This window comes from Mya arenaria, chromosome 2 (assembly GCF_026914265.1).
Source record: "Mya arenaria isolate MELC-2E11 chromosome 2, ASM2691426v1".
Classification (NCBI taxonomy): Eukaryota; Metazoa; Mollusca; class Bivalvia; order Myida; family Myidae; genus Mya; species Mya arenaria.
In genome coordinates, this window is record NC_069123.1 from 44218728 (window position 1) to 44236113 (window position 17386).

The 17386-nt window shown below is 34.7% G+C and overlaps 1 protein-coding gene across 4 annotated transcripts in view; it reads right to left on the reverse strand.

Moving 5' to 3' along the window:
- Positions 1-17386, reverse strand: part of LOC128205257 (calcium/calmodulin-dependent protein kinase type II delta chain-like) — a 98158-nt gene that overhangs the window by 47830 nt on the left and 32942 nt on the right. For all 4 annotated transcript variants that reach the window (XM_052906792.1, XM_052906798.1, XM_052906786.1 and 1 more), the window contains exons 5-10: positions 14064-14129; positions 12317-12389; positions 3831-3932; positions 2982-3066; positions 2552-2646; positions 1488-1610 (exon numbers count right to left, since the gene is read on the reverse strand). In XM_052906792.1, coding sequence (XP_052762752.1) covers positions 1488-1610; positions 2552-2646; positions 2982-3066; positions 3831-3932; positions 12317-12389; positions 14064-14129 — 544 coding nt within the window. The remainder of the gene's footprint in view (positions 1-1487; positions 1611-2551; positions 2647-2981; positions 3067-3830; positions 3933-12316; positions 12390-14063; positions 14130-17386) is intronic.

Below are 17386 nucleotides of genomic sequence, written 5' to 3' on the forward strand. Positions count from 1 at the left end.
TAATTACATAATTACGGCCTTTAACATGACATTGACATGATAATAAAGCATTTTTAATATTTTTGAAATTCTTTAATAATTTATCAATCAAACGCAGTGTTCTATGCAAAGATTGATACATGGGTTCACATCAAAATTTGTGCAGAAAATGCGTAAATATATAGAAATTGGGATCATAAAACAGGCTTCAAAATACACGCGGGCTTCAATTTTCTAACTTAAAATTTGCTTTTTTCTGTTTCAAATGAAAGCAGGCAGTAAAACAACACATGACAATAAGGACGTATAATACAGGTGGACCTGGCGTGAAACAAAACAGACCACTTCAAAAATATTACTACAATAAAATGAAATTATTTTTTAGCATATTTTCTGATCTGATTTCATCAGCCCAAACCAAATTATGCTTACCAATGTATAAGGAAAAAATTTAAGTTAAACTTGAAAGGTTGGTATAAACAAGACAATGAACTTCTTTTTACAATGTTTCTGCAATAAGCTAAATAATGCTATGAGCAAACATGGCACTTTGATTAGAATTCAATCGGTTTAAAATAAATTTATTTTCTCTATACTCGCCAAAAAGTATTTTTTTTACCTTTATTTTTCAAAAATGGACACATATCATAAGGATAAACCATAAACTATTGGGCAATGTGGCCCATTTTGAAAACACGCTCTCTCCGAGTACATAAACAACAAATACAATTTGTCCTAATACACAAGAAACAAGAAAGTGTCCATTATAAACTACACTACAATAAAAAGTAAGTTTTTTCCTACTTATGTCCAAATGTGTTCTTGTTTTTGAAACTTTTAAATTCAAACTAACAAGAAAAACATTCACTGGAACATTTTTAATTCATGTACACATGATATAAATAAAGCAGGCCTATATATTTATTGCTTAGTTGAGTCAAAACTCCCATGTATTCAAACTGAATACACGGGCATTTTTGAATGATAAGAAATCTGCTGGCTAAAGTTCTCTTTGGAAAGATGTTAATTTTGGGAATCTGTTTACAGATGCAAGTCGCAAAGGAAAGTAAAAGTTGCTGTAAATTAGTTTTATGATCACTACTAAAGTTTTGATTTAAAATGCTTGAAACTGACACTTTGCAGTTATACAAAAAGCCAATGGAAATTGCAAATTTTCCCATGACAAAAGCAAATTTTAATTCTATTCAAAGAATGCATTTCAATGTAAAATACGTATGATAGTTTTAAATTGTGGCTATTAAATATTGCTATCAGCCACTGACTACGATCTTTATGCTGATGTATTATTTGTAATTTGACAGTGAAATGCACTATTTGCAAAGTAAACATAATTATTATGGAAATAAATCCATAAATTGCGAAGGAATCATAAAATGCTTTTGCCAAGTAGAAAGTATAGCAAATATTTGCCGAGGTACAAAAAAAACACTGAAAAAGGAATAATTAGAGAAAAAGAAAATGCTGGCAACGGCGCGCAGAAGACTTACACAGATCCATGGATGTTTGAGCGCCTCTTGAGCGGTGATCCGCTTTGAGGGGTTGACAGTTAACATACTGTTGATGAGGTTCTTGGCTTCCGGCGTAACCGTGTCCCATTCAGGAGACGGGTACTGAAAGAGTAATGGTTAACTTAGATGTTTGTATGGTAGTATGTTACCTACATTGCTTCAAATTTACAGTCAACATATTGTTGAGGAGTGTCTTGACTTCTGGCTTAACCTTGAGCCATTCTGGAGATCTGAACTGAATGAGTTATGGTTGTATGTAGCCTCAGATGATTGTACAGTATACTGTAGATTCTAGTGTGTCTGAGTAGAGACTGACTTTGCACACTACAAAGATAATGTTTTTGTTTTTAAGAAAACACTGTGCATTATATATTTAGATATTTGCTTCTCTATGTTGATTCCGAGGCACATTTAATTGTGCTCCTCACACAGAAATGATTGATTTTTATACCATTTTAATACAACAGAATCCAACAAATCTAAGGTTAGGTTATTGACTTGAGTTACTATTAAAGCCAAAGTAATGTGCTTTGCTATACATGTGCATATTGTCTTTGGCAACATGTGTACCAAATTTCATTTTAAAATATTGGTTTTAGGGTTATTGCCAAGGTTAAGTTTTTGCCGGACACTGCAATGCCGCAACAACAGCCAATAACAAAATCAAGGCTATCAAAATTGCCCCAAAACAGATGAGCTTAAAACTAAGGGTGACATGGTATAGCGTTAAAAGAGTCTGCCTTTGGGTTAGATTCATGGATGAGCCTTCTTTGCAGCCTCTAATGAACAGCAGTACAGGCATTTGTCTCTAGAAAATCAGAGTATAGCTGTTTTCACAAACATGTAATAGCAACAGGCAAACACTTAGTACTTCAATTGTCTTTAAACCTGGGAATCAACTTGCATAAGTCATTTGCTAATACTCTAAGGATGCACCCTAAAATACTGGCAGTTCGTCTTCATTCATCCCATAGAACAGTATATAAATTCTTTGTTAATTGATTCATTAACAAAACTTACATCCTTTTTCAACCCATACTTACGTCATATGCCCCGACTTTAATCTGAGCATACAGTCTATGCTGATCTTCATCCCAGAAAGGGGGATAACCCACCAGTAATATGTACAATATTACACCTGAAATCACAATATAGACAAACGTGAGCAATTGATTGGTTGGTCAAGTTTAATACAACAGCACCTCAAGCTGATGCTAATGATATTCAATTTTTTTCAGTAAGGAATATACCTCAACAATTAACTAAGTTGGAGCTATGGGCATTGAAACAGATATGCGTAATTTCATTAGATATCACTAGCGACATGTGTACATAAAAATACCAACAACCCTGACACCTAGCTACTTTAACAACATTTCCAGACGGACAAATAAACAAAGCAGATCTTACATTAGAACCACTATAAAAGGATTTTCTGTCATCAGTTAATTGTCTGCTTTCACATGAACTCACCACATGCCCATACGTCCACAGGTTTGCCGTATGGATCTTTGCGCAACACCTCTGGTGACAGGTACCCAGGTGTTCCAGCAAAACCTGTAATACATAACATATTTTTATTGAATTGCCTATATTGACCTTTCAAAAATGTGTATATTTCACAAATAATATTTCTTAGTAAGCGTAAAAGGAATCAACCATCTTCATATTTGACAATTCAGTTTCATTTCAACTGTATGCCACGAACTTCTATTTTCATCTTTATGCCACAATCTCCTATTATTAACTATATCCCACAAACTTCTATTTTTGTTGTTTTCTTATTTTAGCGCAGATCAAGTGCAATTTCTATGGTAACTGAAAACTATTTCAAAATTGAATGTAAGTGCTGCTGATAAGTGCACACAATGATTTTTTTTCTTTATTTTGTTTCACTGAAAATAACAGGCATAAATATATCAGCTAGTATTTTGGCAGTGAGTGCAACACGGGAAGGTATCATGGTTGAAAATACTTGTGTAATAGTTATGAAAACAAATATATAACCACATTGACAAATACCAGGAATAATAACCAAAACAAAACCTAGTACTGAAAATCACGAAAACATTGTCAAGAGTTTGCAATATTCAGTCCCAAAGTACGGTCCAGGCTTAGACCCATGTTGATATTGTTTTCAAAGTCATTTTCATTCATTTCAAGGTACTTCTTGCTACATTTAATGCAAAATTTCAGCAGAAATTAAACTTAACAAACATTGATAGTCTGAAATTGAAAGATATAGCAATCCTGATTTTAGGATTATTTCTGAATTTTGTATCATCTCTGCAAATGCACATATAACAAGGTCGTCACTCACCAAAACCATGCCTGCTGATCGCCCTGTACCTCGATGGCCAATCCAAAATCAGCAAGCTTCACCGCTGCTCCCTTTGCTTTGCTGGCTAGCAATAGATTCTCGGGCTGCAAGTAAACAAAAGTATGGTGTAACAACATGGGATTATTCAGTACCTCAAAATACAGACTAAACTGTCATAGTCAGAAGCTGCAGTCAACAGATTCTCCTGCTGCAAGTAAACAAAAGTGTGGTTAAGCGACTATCTTGAAATACAGACTAAACTGTAATAGTCAGAAGCTGCTGTCATCAGATTCTCCTGCTGCAAGTAAACAAAAGTGTGGTTAAGCGACTATCTTGAAATACAGACTAAACTGTCATAGTCAGAAGCTGCAGTCAACAGATTCTCCTGCTGCAAGTAAACAAAAGTGTGGTTAAGCGACTATCTTGAAATACAGACTAAACTGTAATAGTCAGAAGCTGCTGTCATCAGATTCTCCGCCTGCAAGTAAACAAAAGTGTGGTTAAACAACAGTGTCCCAAAATACATGTACAGTGCAAATTATCCTAGTCTGAAGCTGAAGCCAGCACATTCTTCAGCTGCAAGAAACAAGTGTGCAGTTTAAATACATACAGTATCTGGACATACAATCAATATAGTGAATAGTCAAAGCAAGAACTTGAAGTCTGCACATTTACTATTGCATCTTCGTCTTGCTAGTGAGCAACAGATCGAGAGTGGAAAGAGTAATACATGGTTCTGATGGACCTATCAATGGGGGAGCATACCCAGGCGATTACATGGTTCTGATGGATCTATCAATGGGGGAGCATACCCAGGCGATTACATGGTTCTGATGGATCTATCAATGGGGGAGCATACCCAGGCGATTACATGGTTCTGATGGATCTATCAATGGGGGAGCATACCCAGGCGATTACATGACAAACTACAAATTTTGATGCATAAACCCATCCCCGAAAACACAATTTGATGCATAAATCCATCCCCGGAAAAGGGCAATTTGTCAAATATCCCTGGGTTCAGGAAATTTACTTGAATTAAAACTTTTGCCATGTATATATCCCTTGGCAGTCTCAAAGGGCAGGTCGGGAATCACTCATTCTCTAATGTCTCCTTTATGCATGCAGCTTCTAAGCCATTGTGTAATATTAACAGAGATTGGGAGTGGTAGTGGTATAGGTGTGCGTCTATAACCCAAGAGGTTGTGGGTTTAAGCTACACAATGCACTATCTCAACCGGTTTATACTTGCTGGAGCATGGTTCTATACCAGTTTTCATCTCAGCTGTGCTCAAATAAATTAGCATAAACTAACCTAAAGAATCTTGTTTTGGTCATAGATACACAAAAACCAAAAGATTCAAATATCCAAAGGGCACGTTATTCCTGTAGCTACAAAAAATTTAATATATAGGAGTTGTCTCTCTTTGTAGAAAGCAGATCAGCATCTCCCCTATCCACCTTTTGTGCAATCTAATTCCATTTCTTCTCTTGTTTAATCTGGTGGAAAAAAGATGGTCCAAATTGGATATGTCTACAAGCCAAAAAATAAACAGCTCAGAAGAGACCCCTAAAATGCTATGAGTTAATAAGTGAAGGTAAAAAGCTCCTTGTTATTTTGGCCTGAAAAGAAACACCTGCACCTTATGATTGCATGGGAATGAACAATTCTTTGAAGGTCACTTAATTATTTATTAAACTGTCAATATTTTTTCATTAAATACCAATCAAAACATTTGATTCATAGCCGGCAACCACGGTACTTTCTCCCATTACATTTTATATATATACCGTGGGAAAACTGACTTGACAAAATCTAGTTTATATAAATATGCATGAGGCAGGGGAGACAACTCCTTTTTCAATGAAATCGCATGTTACAATTCATAACTCTTTTCAATAACACTATCCTGTCATTTGTCTCTGCAGACGGGTGGTCTAAGTGGCTGGTTTAAAATTTATAGTGATCAGCCAGGCAAAGTTCAATGCTCAAATACTTCTTCCACGGGAAAACATTAGTATGTGTGTCTGTGCAAATGTCAGAGACAGATTCCCGGAACGGCTGCCTTGCGGGACCAATGAAACTCCTGTATCAATTATTCATGATTACAAGATTTTCCTCGCCAAAATGCACATGGTACACAACAAAGCATAGTGCAGTAGAGAATCCAGAGTATCCAACATTGCATAAATGCCTCAAACAAATAAAAAGACTTATTTATCTTCCAAAGTTTTTCATCAAAACTCATGTCACAAATACATGATAAAAGAGCACTAGAACATATCTTGTATATATTGAGGTATTGCAGACATTATATAAACTAAACATATATACAGTATACATAATCAGGGCTTCTAAAATTTTGGAAGCTTAATCGGTCCGGACACAGCCACAAGATTCTCAAGAGATTCTCATCGAGTTCTGCGGCGTTTTTAATAAGAACGATTGCGATCGTAAATAACTGTGGCTGTCGGGAAGCGGTCAGACGACAAAAAGTGAAACAGTATTATGTTTTATTTGCTTAATGCATCTACAGTGGGTCAACATTCAACTGATACTCTTGAATAATAATATCTATCTAGATTTATATTCGGGACTTCAAGCTATAAGTGTGATATCGACAACGATTTTTTCATTACTGCGAATTAAAATGAAGTAAGCGGCGCACTCAGCTTCCAGACTATGTAGTTAATCAAGCGTGTCGCTGTTGATATCCAATATATGACTAGGTTCGGATTAACAATGACATATGCAATTTAAAAGAACAATTTAAATTTAACAGTTTGGTAATCAACAAACGGATATATCATGTAATGATCGACGAAGACATAGCATATTCATATTGCCATGTGAAAATATGGACCGATTTTAACACTTCATCAGGATAGCTGCAAGCACTTAATTAACACATAGTTTGTTTAATTGTGTCTTCTGCCAATACCAAAACACGTGATTGGACCGATTGCAAGCGTCTGCTAATTAACAGATAGGCTTTAGAGTGTTCAGCGTAGCGGAAAAAGCAGCTGGTCGCATTAGTCACATGGTTTCTAAGACACTTTTATGACCTATTGGGGGTTGTTTTGAATGGGTGAATGACCCGTAAATGTTTGTGTATTACAATTTCGTTTTGGACCGAAATTCTAAAAAAAATGAGAAAATTTCGGACCGATTTTTTTTACACTTTTTTAAACTGAAATCGGTCTGGTTTGGCCAAAATCGGTCCAGACCGGCAAATTGCCGGTTTTTAGAAGCCCTGTACATAATATACATTCAAATTTCACCATGTGTTACTTTTACTCAAACACAATGTAACAGTCGAACAAATAAGAATTAATGGAGGAGTTACATTTCTCAAACTAAATTTTTCAACAACATACTCCAACTTGTCCACAAATTTGGTGTAAGCAGTTTATTGTTTTATTGGGATGATAGCCCAATTTTCAATATTTTCATTTCGGCTATTTTAAGAAAATTTATAACAAGAAGTTATAGAGCGTGTAATTTGTTTTAACATCAAAACTGAATTGCATATTGCGACAGAAATCATATTGCCTTGAAGTATTTACATGCATAAACAAAATGAATACTGCCTTCAAGATATTTAGGATATTGTACTTTTTCATTCATCCTGTTTTATATTATGATGTTTGGTGTATGAAACCTTAGAAAATGGAAAAAAAAAACTTAACCACAATATAAACTTATAAAATAATCAATAGTAATAGCTAGGATAATTAAATAACACCAAAATCAACAACTTGACGAAAAAGTCTGCAAGCCTACACTAATGAGTGTCACACAATTGTTATCTGGTAGCAGGGAGCGTGCTTTCTATCCATCCATCATTGATTCAGGAAATTACTGCCATTATCTATATTCCACTGCAACTGTTTGTTGTTAAAACCTGCACATTACTGTTGTGTAGCTAAATAATTATTGTGCAGTATGATGTCTTCCACAGACTTCATGAGATATGTACAACCTATCGGTGTGTTACAGTTGTTTTTTTGGTGAAACATTTCAGAGGCATCACTCAACAGTTATAAATGCCAGAGTTATGAGCCTTGCCATACATGTGTGTATCGTCCGCAGCAACATGAGTACTATAGTTTCGTTTAAATATGTCATCAACAGTTCTTAATTGATGGCCAAGCTGCCAATCTCAACAACAACACCAAGGCTATGACAATTCCTTTTTCGAAAACTGTCAAACTCAAACTTCAGTAAAAGACAATACTATGTTAATTTGAAATTCACTAAATGATAACACAAGAGCACCCATGCTCATCTGTGGTCGTTTGGATGTTGCTGTTTCTTAAAGAGGGGACATAACTCCACAACTATTCAAGTCAGAGTTATGGGTCTTGCTATACATGTATGACAACGAAACCAAGGCTATGCAATTACTCTACTACTTTCCTTTGAAAATCTGAGTACCACTATATAACATAATTATTCTTTCTTCTAACCAGGCCAGTCAAGGGATGAGTAATGTGTGCAGCATGAGAAAGAGATTTATCTGCAAATAAAGCACCACAGAACCTGATTGAAAACCATCTAGGGAGAGGAATATCATTCTTTCCCTATCTATTTAATGGCCCAAATAAGACCATTTGGCACAATGGAGTTCCCAGTACAGCACAAGCAGCTCCCAGGAAGAGGCTATGTTTCAATGTTTCAATACAAAAAATGACAAGCAACAAATTTAACATTTCATAGATAATATACCTGACTTTAAAAACATGGAAAAATTACAATAATTAGTTCAATCAAACAATTGAATAAAGTACAGATTTTCCCAAATTTTTAGCAGCACAAATTTCAACAAATTACGGTATAGTGATGCATGAAATGGTCCTGATATAAAAGACACATTTGACAGTGCATCTATTAGGAAAAATACGGTTTATGACCACAAAGGTGATGACATCTATTCAGTTTAGGGAAAAGTTGGAGGCAATACATAACAGACTTTTTCCAATATTTGGATGAAGCCTGATTCTTCTATCATCAACCTTGGTAATACTACAAACCAAGATCAATAAGCTATTTTAACAGCAATTTGCAATGAAATCACTACTCCTATCAGTATCAAGCAATTATTGATTAAACAATGCCATGTAAAATAACAAGGCTGACAAATGTAAGAAGTCCAGCTTTTGACAGGAAAATAAACATCCATTTCTAAAACAGTCTCTGTCATTTCCTTGCGGTCATCATAGAATATAAATCGAGATAAACCCTTTCCAGGAATGGCCATGCAGCCCACCATTTGTCTAAGTCGATGACGTTCACCCCAAGATCAGCTTCGTTGGGCCTCAAGCAGCCTGATAAATTGGCAACCAATTAAGCTTCCAGTCCAGCAGCCAAATAAGCTTCCCGTTTGTGACTGGGAACAATCCCATAAAATTTCTCATAAGAAAAAAATATCTGATCAAAAATACATAAAATATCATCTAACTTAAAGGTAACGTTTTATGTAAAACATTCTTGACGTTAAAAACGGATAATTTGAAAATAATAATGATATCTGCTTTGTGCTTCATTGAGATTTCCAGTAGGCAAAGGGCATAAATATGGTGCAACCTTTTTGAACTCATATTTTTAACAATCAAGCATTACGCACATTTCAAAGGCCAATAGGCAATTCCATTGGCTGTAAATGTAGGTTCAATTCTATAAAATCTCTGTACATCGACGGCTAGACTGCAAAAAGAAATAAGGAGGGGACTGCATTAGTTTTTTCTGACATTATTGTCATGTATTGTGATGTCAAGTTACATAAATAAATAATAAGGCTGGACTAAAGATAGACAGGAAGCTGCCATTGTAGTGCATCACAGACAGGGAGAGCGTTACTGTGCTTGAAAAAGAATTCACGAATTCTGAATTATGCCTGTCTGTTTTTTTCTGAACTACGATGTTAAAGAATCCTAACTTTACAAATATTTACATGGGTAATGGGTCTGGATCATTATATTTTTCCTTCAGAACTTCGATGAGTAACTTATTCACATACAAATAAGCTTTTTAATCAAGAGGCTGCATTTTCTGAATCACTTCCAAGGCCTCTCGTGGCTCCATGCTAGTGCGTTAAGTCGGCCCTGCATATTATTTCAGAGTATGAAGGAATATGTGCCTTATTAGTCATGGATTTACAGCAAACACTTCTTTGAGCATTAAAGAATAAAAATATTTCATCCCTCGCCTCTTACAGAAAAGAATCTTATCTAGTTAAGCCACTGGCAAGTAACCACATGCAAAGCAGATAATGCATACCAGTTATTGAAAATATGAATAATTGACGTGTCAGGTGCAGGAAATTACAGAAGCCTTCAGAAATTTACTAAATAATTTTTTAATTTTTATTTTTGTAAACTTTGTGATACCTTTTTTAACAAAACAAACCCCACAAAAATGACAAACCTTGACACAAAAGAACGCCAAATTACAAACAAAAACATTTATTAATCTTCCTTAATTTGCCCATGAGTAAGACAGCATGACAGCTTAACATTACTGCACTGTCTGTCTCACTGGTATGAACATAATGCATCTAGCAACCAGAACAATAATGTGTTCAATTCATATTGGTATGTCAATGTAACAAAAACTGCTCACACCAAGGTTATTGTTGACAGGCAGGAAAACCCCTGGTTTATTCAAGGTCTGATTAGAGTGTATGACTTGTTTAGAGGTCTAGTTAGACATTTCTTATGTAAGACACCAATTATGAAGTCAATAGACAAACCCTTCGTTATTTCTTGCCATTTTTGTTAAGTTTTAACAATACATCAGTTTAACTTGTCCAGCTTGAAAAGGGCAACCTGAGTACCACTGAACTACCACTGAAACAGTTCCATATTATAAGTCATACCAAGCTTACAATCATTTATAACAAAAAAAAGAACAACTTTGCAGAGAGTTCAGAGCAGTGCAGTGACATTATAAACCAATTAATCATTGTCAATTTCTTCATCAGCAGGGTTCTCATGAAGTTATAGTTGAACAGTCTCAAATAGTTAAGTTACCGACAAGCTACTACTTATTCCATATATCTATGTCCAAAATTCATCTATTTTTCCTATTTCAAACCACCTCAATTGCCATATGAATCTTCCATCCATTTCGGCTGACTGAATAATTTAACCCGTTCTTATAGAGAACACTGCATCAGAATGCAATTTCTTATATTAGTAAATTATCCCATGGGCTAAAAAAGATAGAGAAACAAAATCTTCAAGCTCATTGAACGCATACGAACACTGAGTTATTATAAGTAGTGAGTGTGAAGTCATCAAAGCCCTCCAGTTTTTACACCGAGACCCAACAACGAGCAAAGCAAAGAAAAGTCTTCCAATACAGACACGTAAATGAACATGGAACTGAAAGAGATATGCATAGACTTAAAGTCGCATTGAAAAATTACTAAAAACTGTCTTGCTCCTACCAGAAACCAGGCTCATACAAAGTGGGCTAAAAAACACTAATAATATTTGCTAGACAGGCAGAAAGCACTAATGATGCTGTTGTACAAGAGTTCTGACAATCCAATTCACGCTATCCATAGTTTGCTGTAGGAAAATGTAATTAGTGTGACACAAACATAAAATAAAATTGGTCTTATGAGTCTTATTTACTTATTTGTAAGAAATGTTACTAAATATGCAAAAAACAGTAAAGTACACTTAAAAAAGAGAGTAATAAGTGATTGTTTTTTTTATAAAAATTGTACCAATATAACATATGAAGCAATAAGTTTTAACTGTGTAAAAACCATGCTAGGCTATGATATGGTAAAATGAGTTGAGTAGGTTATTAAGGCCTGAACCTTTAAACACATTGGCAATAATAAATTCTGATTAGAAAAAAAAATATTTTGTAAATAAAACACAATAATAAAATCTCCCATTCAATCTTACAGAAAAAACATGGCAGCCTACATAGTTTTTTATCATTTGTGAGTGTTTATTGGTCTACGTCTTCCACTTTTCTCCTATGAAGAATAGCACCTTGGGATCATTTTATTGCCTTAGATGCTAGTTTAAGGAACAACAATATCTATTGGGCCTAAAGGCAATATATCCTGTTGGAAATGCAGGAAAGTGTGGAGCAAGATCTAAATAAAAATGCTTCAGCATTTTGGTTCTGTATCAAAATCTCAAGAATTTTGAATAATATTAATAGATTATTATAAGATGTTGCTTACATCATTTTCTACTACATATTTATTACAGTTGTGCTAAAAGAAGGAGAACATGTCTTATGAATAAGCCACATTAACTACAGTGTTGCAGGCATCCAGTGAATTATTTTACAATCTTTTTTACCAGATGTTACTCAAGTAACCTGATTCTAGCCAACAAATAAGACAACACCAAATTCGATGACAATACTACAACAACTTGTTATTCATTTTTTATTTTATCTTTAAATTTTGATGTACAGGATTCATTGCAAGAAGCTAACATAGACGGGTTATCTCACCTTCAAATCTCGATGTACAATGCCATGAATGTGACAATAGTTGACACTCTCCAGGATCTGCTGCATACAATGGCTGAAAAATAAAAAGAGAGGATATTGTCCAAGGTGGTCCAAGGTTCCAATCACACCAGGTGAAATTCATCCAGGCCTCTCGTATGGAAACCAGTACTGTTTAGTTAATACTTATTAATTTCAACTTGACTGTGAAGACAGCTCTGAGCTGATATGAATCACTATTGAGTGCATTTCTTAGGTAGAAATCAGAACCAGTGTCCATTTAAAGAGAACGCAAACCACTGGTGGAGCTAAAACCCTCTGGTGCAAGAGGCAGGCACCTTAATCACTTGGTCTCTCTCACCCTGGTTGGTTCAAACCCACTCCTTCTTGGTCGAGAGGAGACATCTAAGCCACTAGACCCTGTTGCCCTGGAGGGGCTCAAACCCACACTCTCTTGGGTGAGAAGCAGACACTTACACCCAGTTCTGTTTATATCTTATATTAGTCTTTACAGTGAAGCTAAAATAATTTGGTACAAACAAAGCACAATAATTGATGTTTTGGCAATGCAAAATGACATTATGTTGCATTAACATTCAATTATTTTGAGCATTTTTTCCATAATGGGAGATAAAAATTTTTGTTGGCTCCTTCATTTATGGATGATTATTTTTGTCCAAACCATTGTTGCAAAAGTTATTGTTCTCTTTAATACCATAGAATGTAGGCTCTGCAGCATGTATAATTCCTACCATTCCATGTAACAATCAACTGAAATACCTACAATGTACTTTGTTAATTGGCCAATCAGTACCACATTGAGGGGGGGGGGGGATTTTCCATTTTCCACTTTTACTCAGAAATGTTCCAAAATTTGTGTGAATATGGTCCGCTAGTTGTTGTCTTGATGATCGTCACAAAGAAATTTTCTCAGCATAATGCACTTTTGGGCATTTTTATGTTGTTAAAAAATTATGAAATCAATGGTTATTTCAATGAATGCTGCCTGCTAAAGAAACTGAATTTCTTGATGGAATTGTCAGGAATGTTCACAAAACAATAATTTGCATGTCTGCCAATATTTGTAAATCAAAAGAGATAAAAACATGAATATGCTGTCACCCTGAAAGAACAGGCATAATGGACTCCTGCAAAAATTACTAAAATCTGCCCGACAGAAATGGCAACATGGTGGCATCTGCTGCAAGAATTACTAAAATCTGCCAGACAGAATTTGTAACAATTGGTGGCATCTCAACTGTTTTTAAAATCCCTGCAGGATTTGACTGTTCGCAGAAATCAATAGGAAATGTTGCTGTAGAAACAAAATTTAAATTCAGTCAGTCGAGTTTACCCTGATTCTAATGCAGGAGAAGTATTCCAAAAATGTCAACTTATTAGTTACAAAGTAATGGCAGACAAAAGTAAATGGGTTATAACTGGGACACATTAATGGGTTATGGTTTGGACACATAATTGTATTATGACTGGGACACAAATAGGTTATGGCTGGGACACATAAACTAGTTATGGCTGAATCATAAACGAGTTATGGCAGACACAGTAATCTTAACTTAACTCCCTTGGTTATAGAGCAAGTCAGTTTTAGAAGTTTTATTGCAACAAAGTTCTGCTTTGTTAACATAATTTAAATATTCTTTTTTTATTTTACCATTTCAGTCATTGAACTCACTATATATCAAACCATTTTCCACAATTAGTGTCATGTAACCTTAAGGTTACAGCCTACCTTGCATCAGCTTCACTGTAGAATTCCCGTGCTACTATGTCTTCAAATAATTCTCCCCCTGTTACTCTGAAATGAAAACAAACAATTTGACAGACAAATGAATATGAAATGAAAGCAATTTCCTATTTCCAAATAAAATGAACATTTTTTGGTCAAACCATAGAATTGTCTTTGTTAAGGCTTATTGACTAGTAGCTTAATAAACTGTATACAAGTATTTTATTTTTCAGCATATGATTTGACACTTTAAGAGTAATGACTTAAACTTAATATTTTTCCTTTTCCGAGGTCACCAGGATTAATTGTCTTAAGACGTCTAGATAGAAAATCTTCGAGGATGATCTCCATTCATCTATCTTAATATTTCATCAAGCCAAAATATTGCTACAAGTAAATGGCATTTATTTAATACTAATATAATAAGAATAAAACCTCTTTTTGTTCTTTTGCCAACACAGTTTAATTTTATACTGGAACTATTATACTCCTCAAATCCTTTTGTATCATAGGTACATAATTCAGGGGTTCTGACAGCTGATGGCTATCTTGAGGGGTATGGGTCTGTTTAAATGTGAGGAATTCCTGTCCAGAGCAGGGTAAAGGGGCTAGGACCCCTTTCGAAATTCTTTCCAAAAGTCATATATGTCAATTCTGAGGGGCGGGGTGGATGGGTCTTTTTTAGTGTGACAGATTCCTGTCAAAAGCAGGGTAAAGGGGCTAAGACCCCTTTTAAAAATGATTCCAAAGTTCTTTCTACATTCATTTCAAGGTACTTCCTATTTTTTTATACAAATATCGGAGCAAAAACAACATCTCTTCAACTGTTAATTCATTCTGTTTTCTTTTAAGAAACCCTGATCATTAAATGAAGTCTCTTCTTATACTGTGAGTTATGTCTACATGGCCAGAAAAACAACAACTGCGAAGCAATTTTACTCTTTGGTGAGTAAATGTTATGCCTGTGACGTCTGATTTCTTATCGACTTGCCAGAAATGGAAAGTAGATAAATTGGTGAAGGAGGGGCATTCAAAGCCATCGTCATTTATTACTGTCAAGAATAGAACAGTGGTCTGTCTACATTCTATTGGCTGCTTGTCAGGCATAGTCAACGTAGAGTCAAGGATCTAACAAAAACTCCGCAGACACACTCATGGTCTTGGACAATGTAATACACCTACGGGTTTCTGTCTGTAATATGTCTAATGGACTAGATATAATAATGCACTAACTGAATTTTGTCCCGGGTTGATGCTCAATACTATGAATTGGTAGATGCTTTTTTTTCTCTCTTAAAATTTAGAAGCCAAGGTAATTCCAATTTCTACAGTATTGGAATACTAAAATTTGATTATCACATGCAAACCCATGGTTGCTGGCTCAGGCTGTTTTACGTTTTTTGGAATAAACGATGTTGAATTCTTGGAACGGAAAGGGGAAAGGAAGAAAATATTTCCCATCGGAAGGAAATTGCTGAAATAATTGTTCTCGTGCATGGTTAAAGCTAGTTAATATTTCTGGTACAGCTCAGCAACTAATAAGACGATTATTTATGAGAAACGCAAGGTTAGGAGTTTTGCACACAATTCCGGTACTTCTCAGGTCTATCCATGGATCAATTACATTTAAAAGGCTTCTATGGGGGAAAAATAGCTTTATTTATTATAACAATTCCGTTATCCATCAAGTTACTTATTGTGATTAACCATCAGATCAGCTGGCATGGATGATAGAGCGACATGTGTAAACTTTTTTGTTGAAATTGTGATAGATGACGGAGTAATAATAAATGACAATAATGATTATATTTAAATATATATAATTATACAAGTAGACTAACTATATTGGCATAGAATTGACACGTGTGAATAATATTTTTTCTCGTGGCCACAACCTATTTTCTTCTTCCAAGTACTTAGTTATGTCGCAATCACAATTTATTATCGTGTTTCAACAACTTAGTATGTTGTGATAATTAAATCTTGGCAATGAGATAGTAAGTCCTCGCCACCACATACAAAGTCATGGCAACACTTTTGTCTACATTGAATGGTAAAATCCCATTACCCGAAAAAGATATTTTGACTATCAGAAACATATTATCATATCAACCTTTTTGACACGTGACCAAGCGAAAATTCACTGTCAGGTCATGTGACCGCAGTGATATTTTGAATGTCATATAAGGGCAAAAAATTGCTTCAATATTTCAGCTAAATTATGACGTGATTGCCTCCCTTATACACATACAGCAGTGACGTCACTTTTTAACGTGTACAAAAAAACATCAGAGGCCAGTAGCACATAAACTTGTTTAATTAAATGAATTAAAAACATTTTAAAACATTTTTATGTACTTAATTTTGTTCAGTATAATAAAATAAATATCATATGGCTGCATGTGTGACATTGATATTGTAAATCCTCGAAACAGAATGTCACCCTCGGCTTTCTGCTCTTGGGTTGACAATATCAATGTCACACATGCTGCCATATGATATTTGTATAATGTCACCTCGATGCTAAAAAAGTCCATCTACCTTGTATATATATAAGCTTTGATTATTACACCATAGTATAAGCAACAAAAATAATGTAAAATTCTCCATCTTGATAGCGACAAGAAAAGAAAAGTCTGGGAATTTAAGCATGAACATCAATAAGTGAAGACACTCTTTATAAAATATTGTGAAATATTGTCTTTAGTCTCCGCTGTTCTTTATTAAATTTCTTCTCGACCTCTCCAGAAGTTTTGTTCTCTATTAAGAAAACTGTGAAAAATCAATGGGCAAATTTTAAGCTAATACAATTGCCTAGAAGATGCTGCTTCGACTCAATTTACATGTTTTAAGCACTCATCTTAGCTTCAATTTGAAAAGCTTTTCTGAAACGGAGGATAAAAACAACAGACATTGATGAAATGAGTTCTAATCTAATTTGGCATCAACTTTCTTTTCCCTTGAAAATCCTTCAGACTTAATTGTGGATTAAAATCAATTCGGGTATGAACTTCAAACTGGTAAAAATCAAAGAAAGAATTCAATAAAATTCATGGATGTACTTCATAGAGACAAGGGTTTTAATTTCCTTTCTTTTAAGATGCAATTTCTAGATGATTAATTTAATTCTGTTTATAGTAACAATCCTTCAATATTTAGAAGCTAAGGAAAGATTGTTTCCATTCTAGGGTGATAAAGACAGCTAGCCAACATTTATTGTCATTATTGAAGGCATTTTCAAATAACATAAAGGTATTTATAAAAAAAACTGACACTCATTTAGAACATGGTTAACATGTGTTTACATCATAAAAGCATTCCAATCA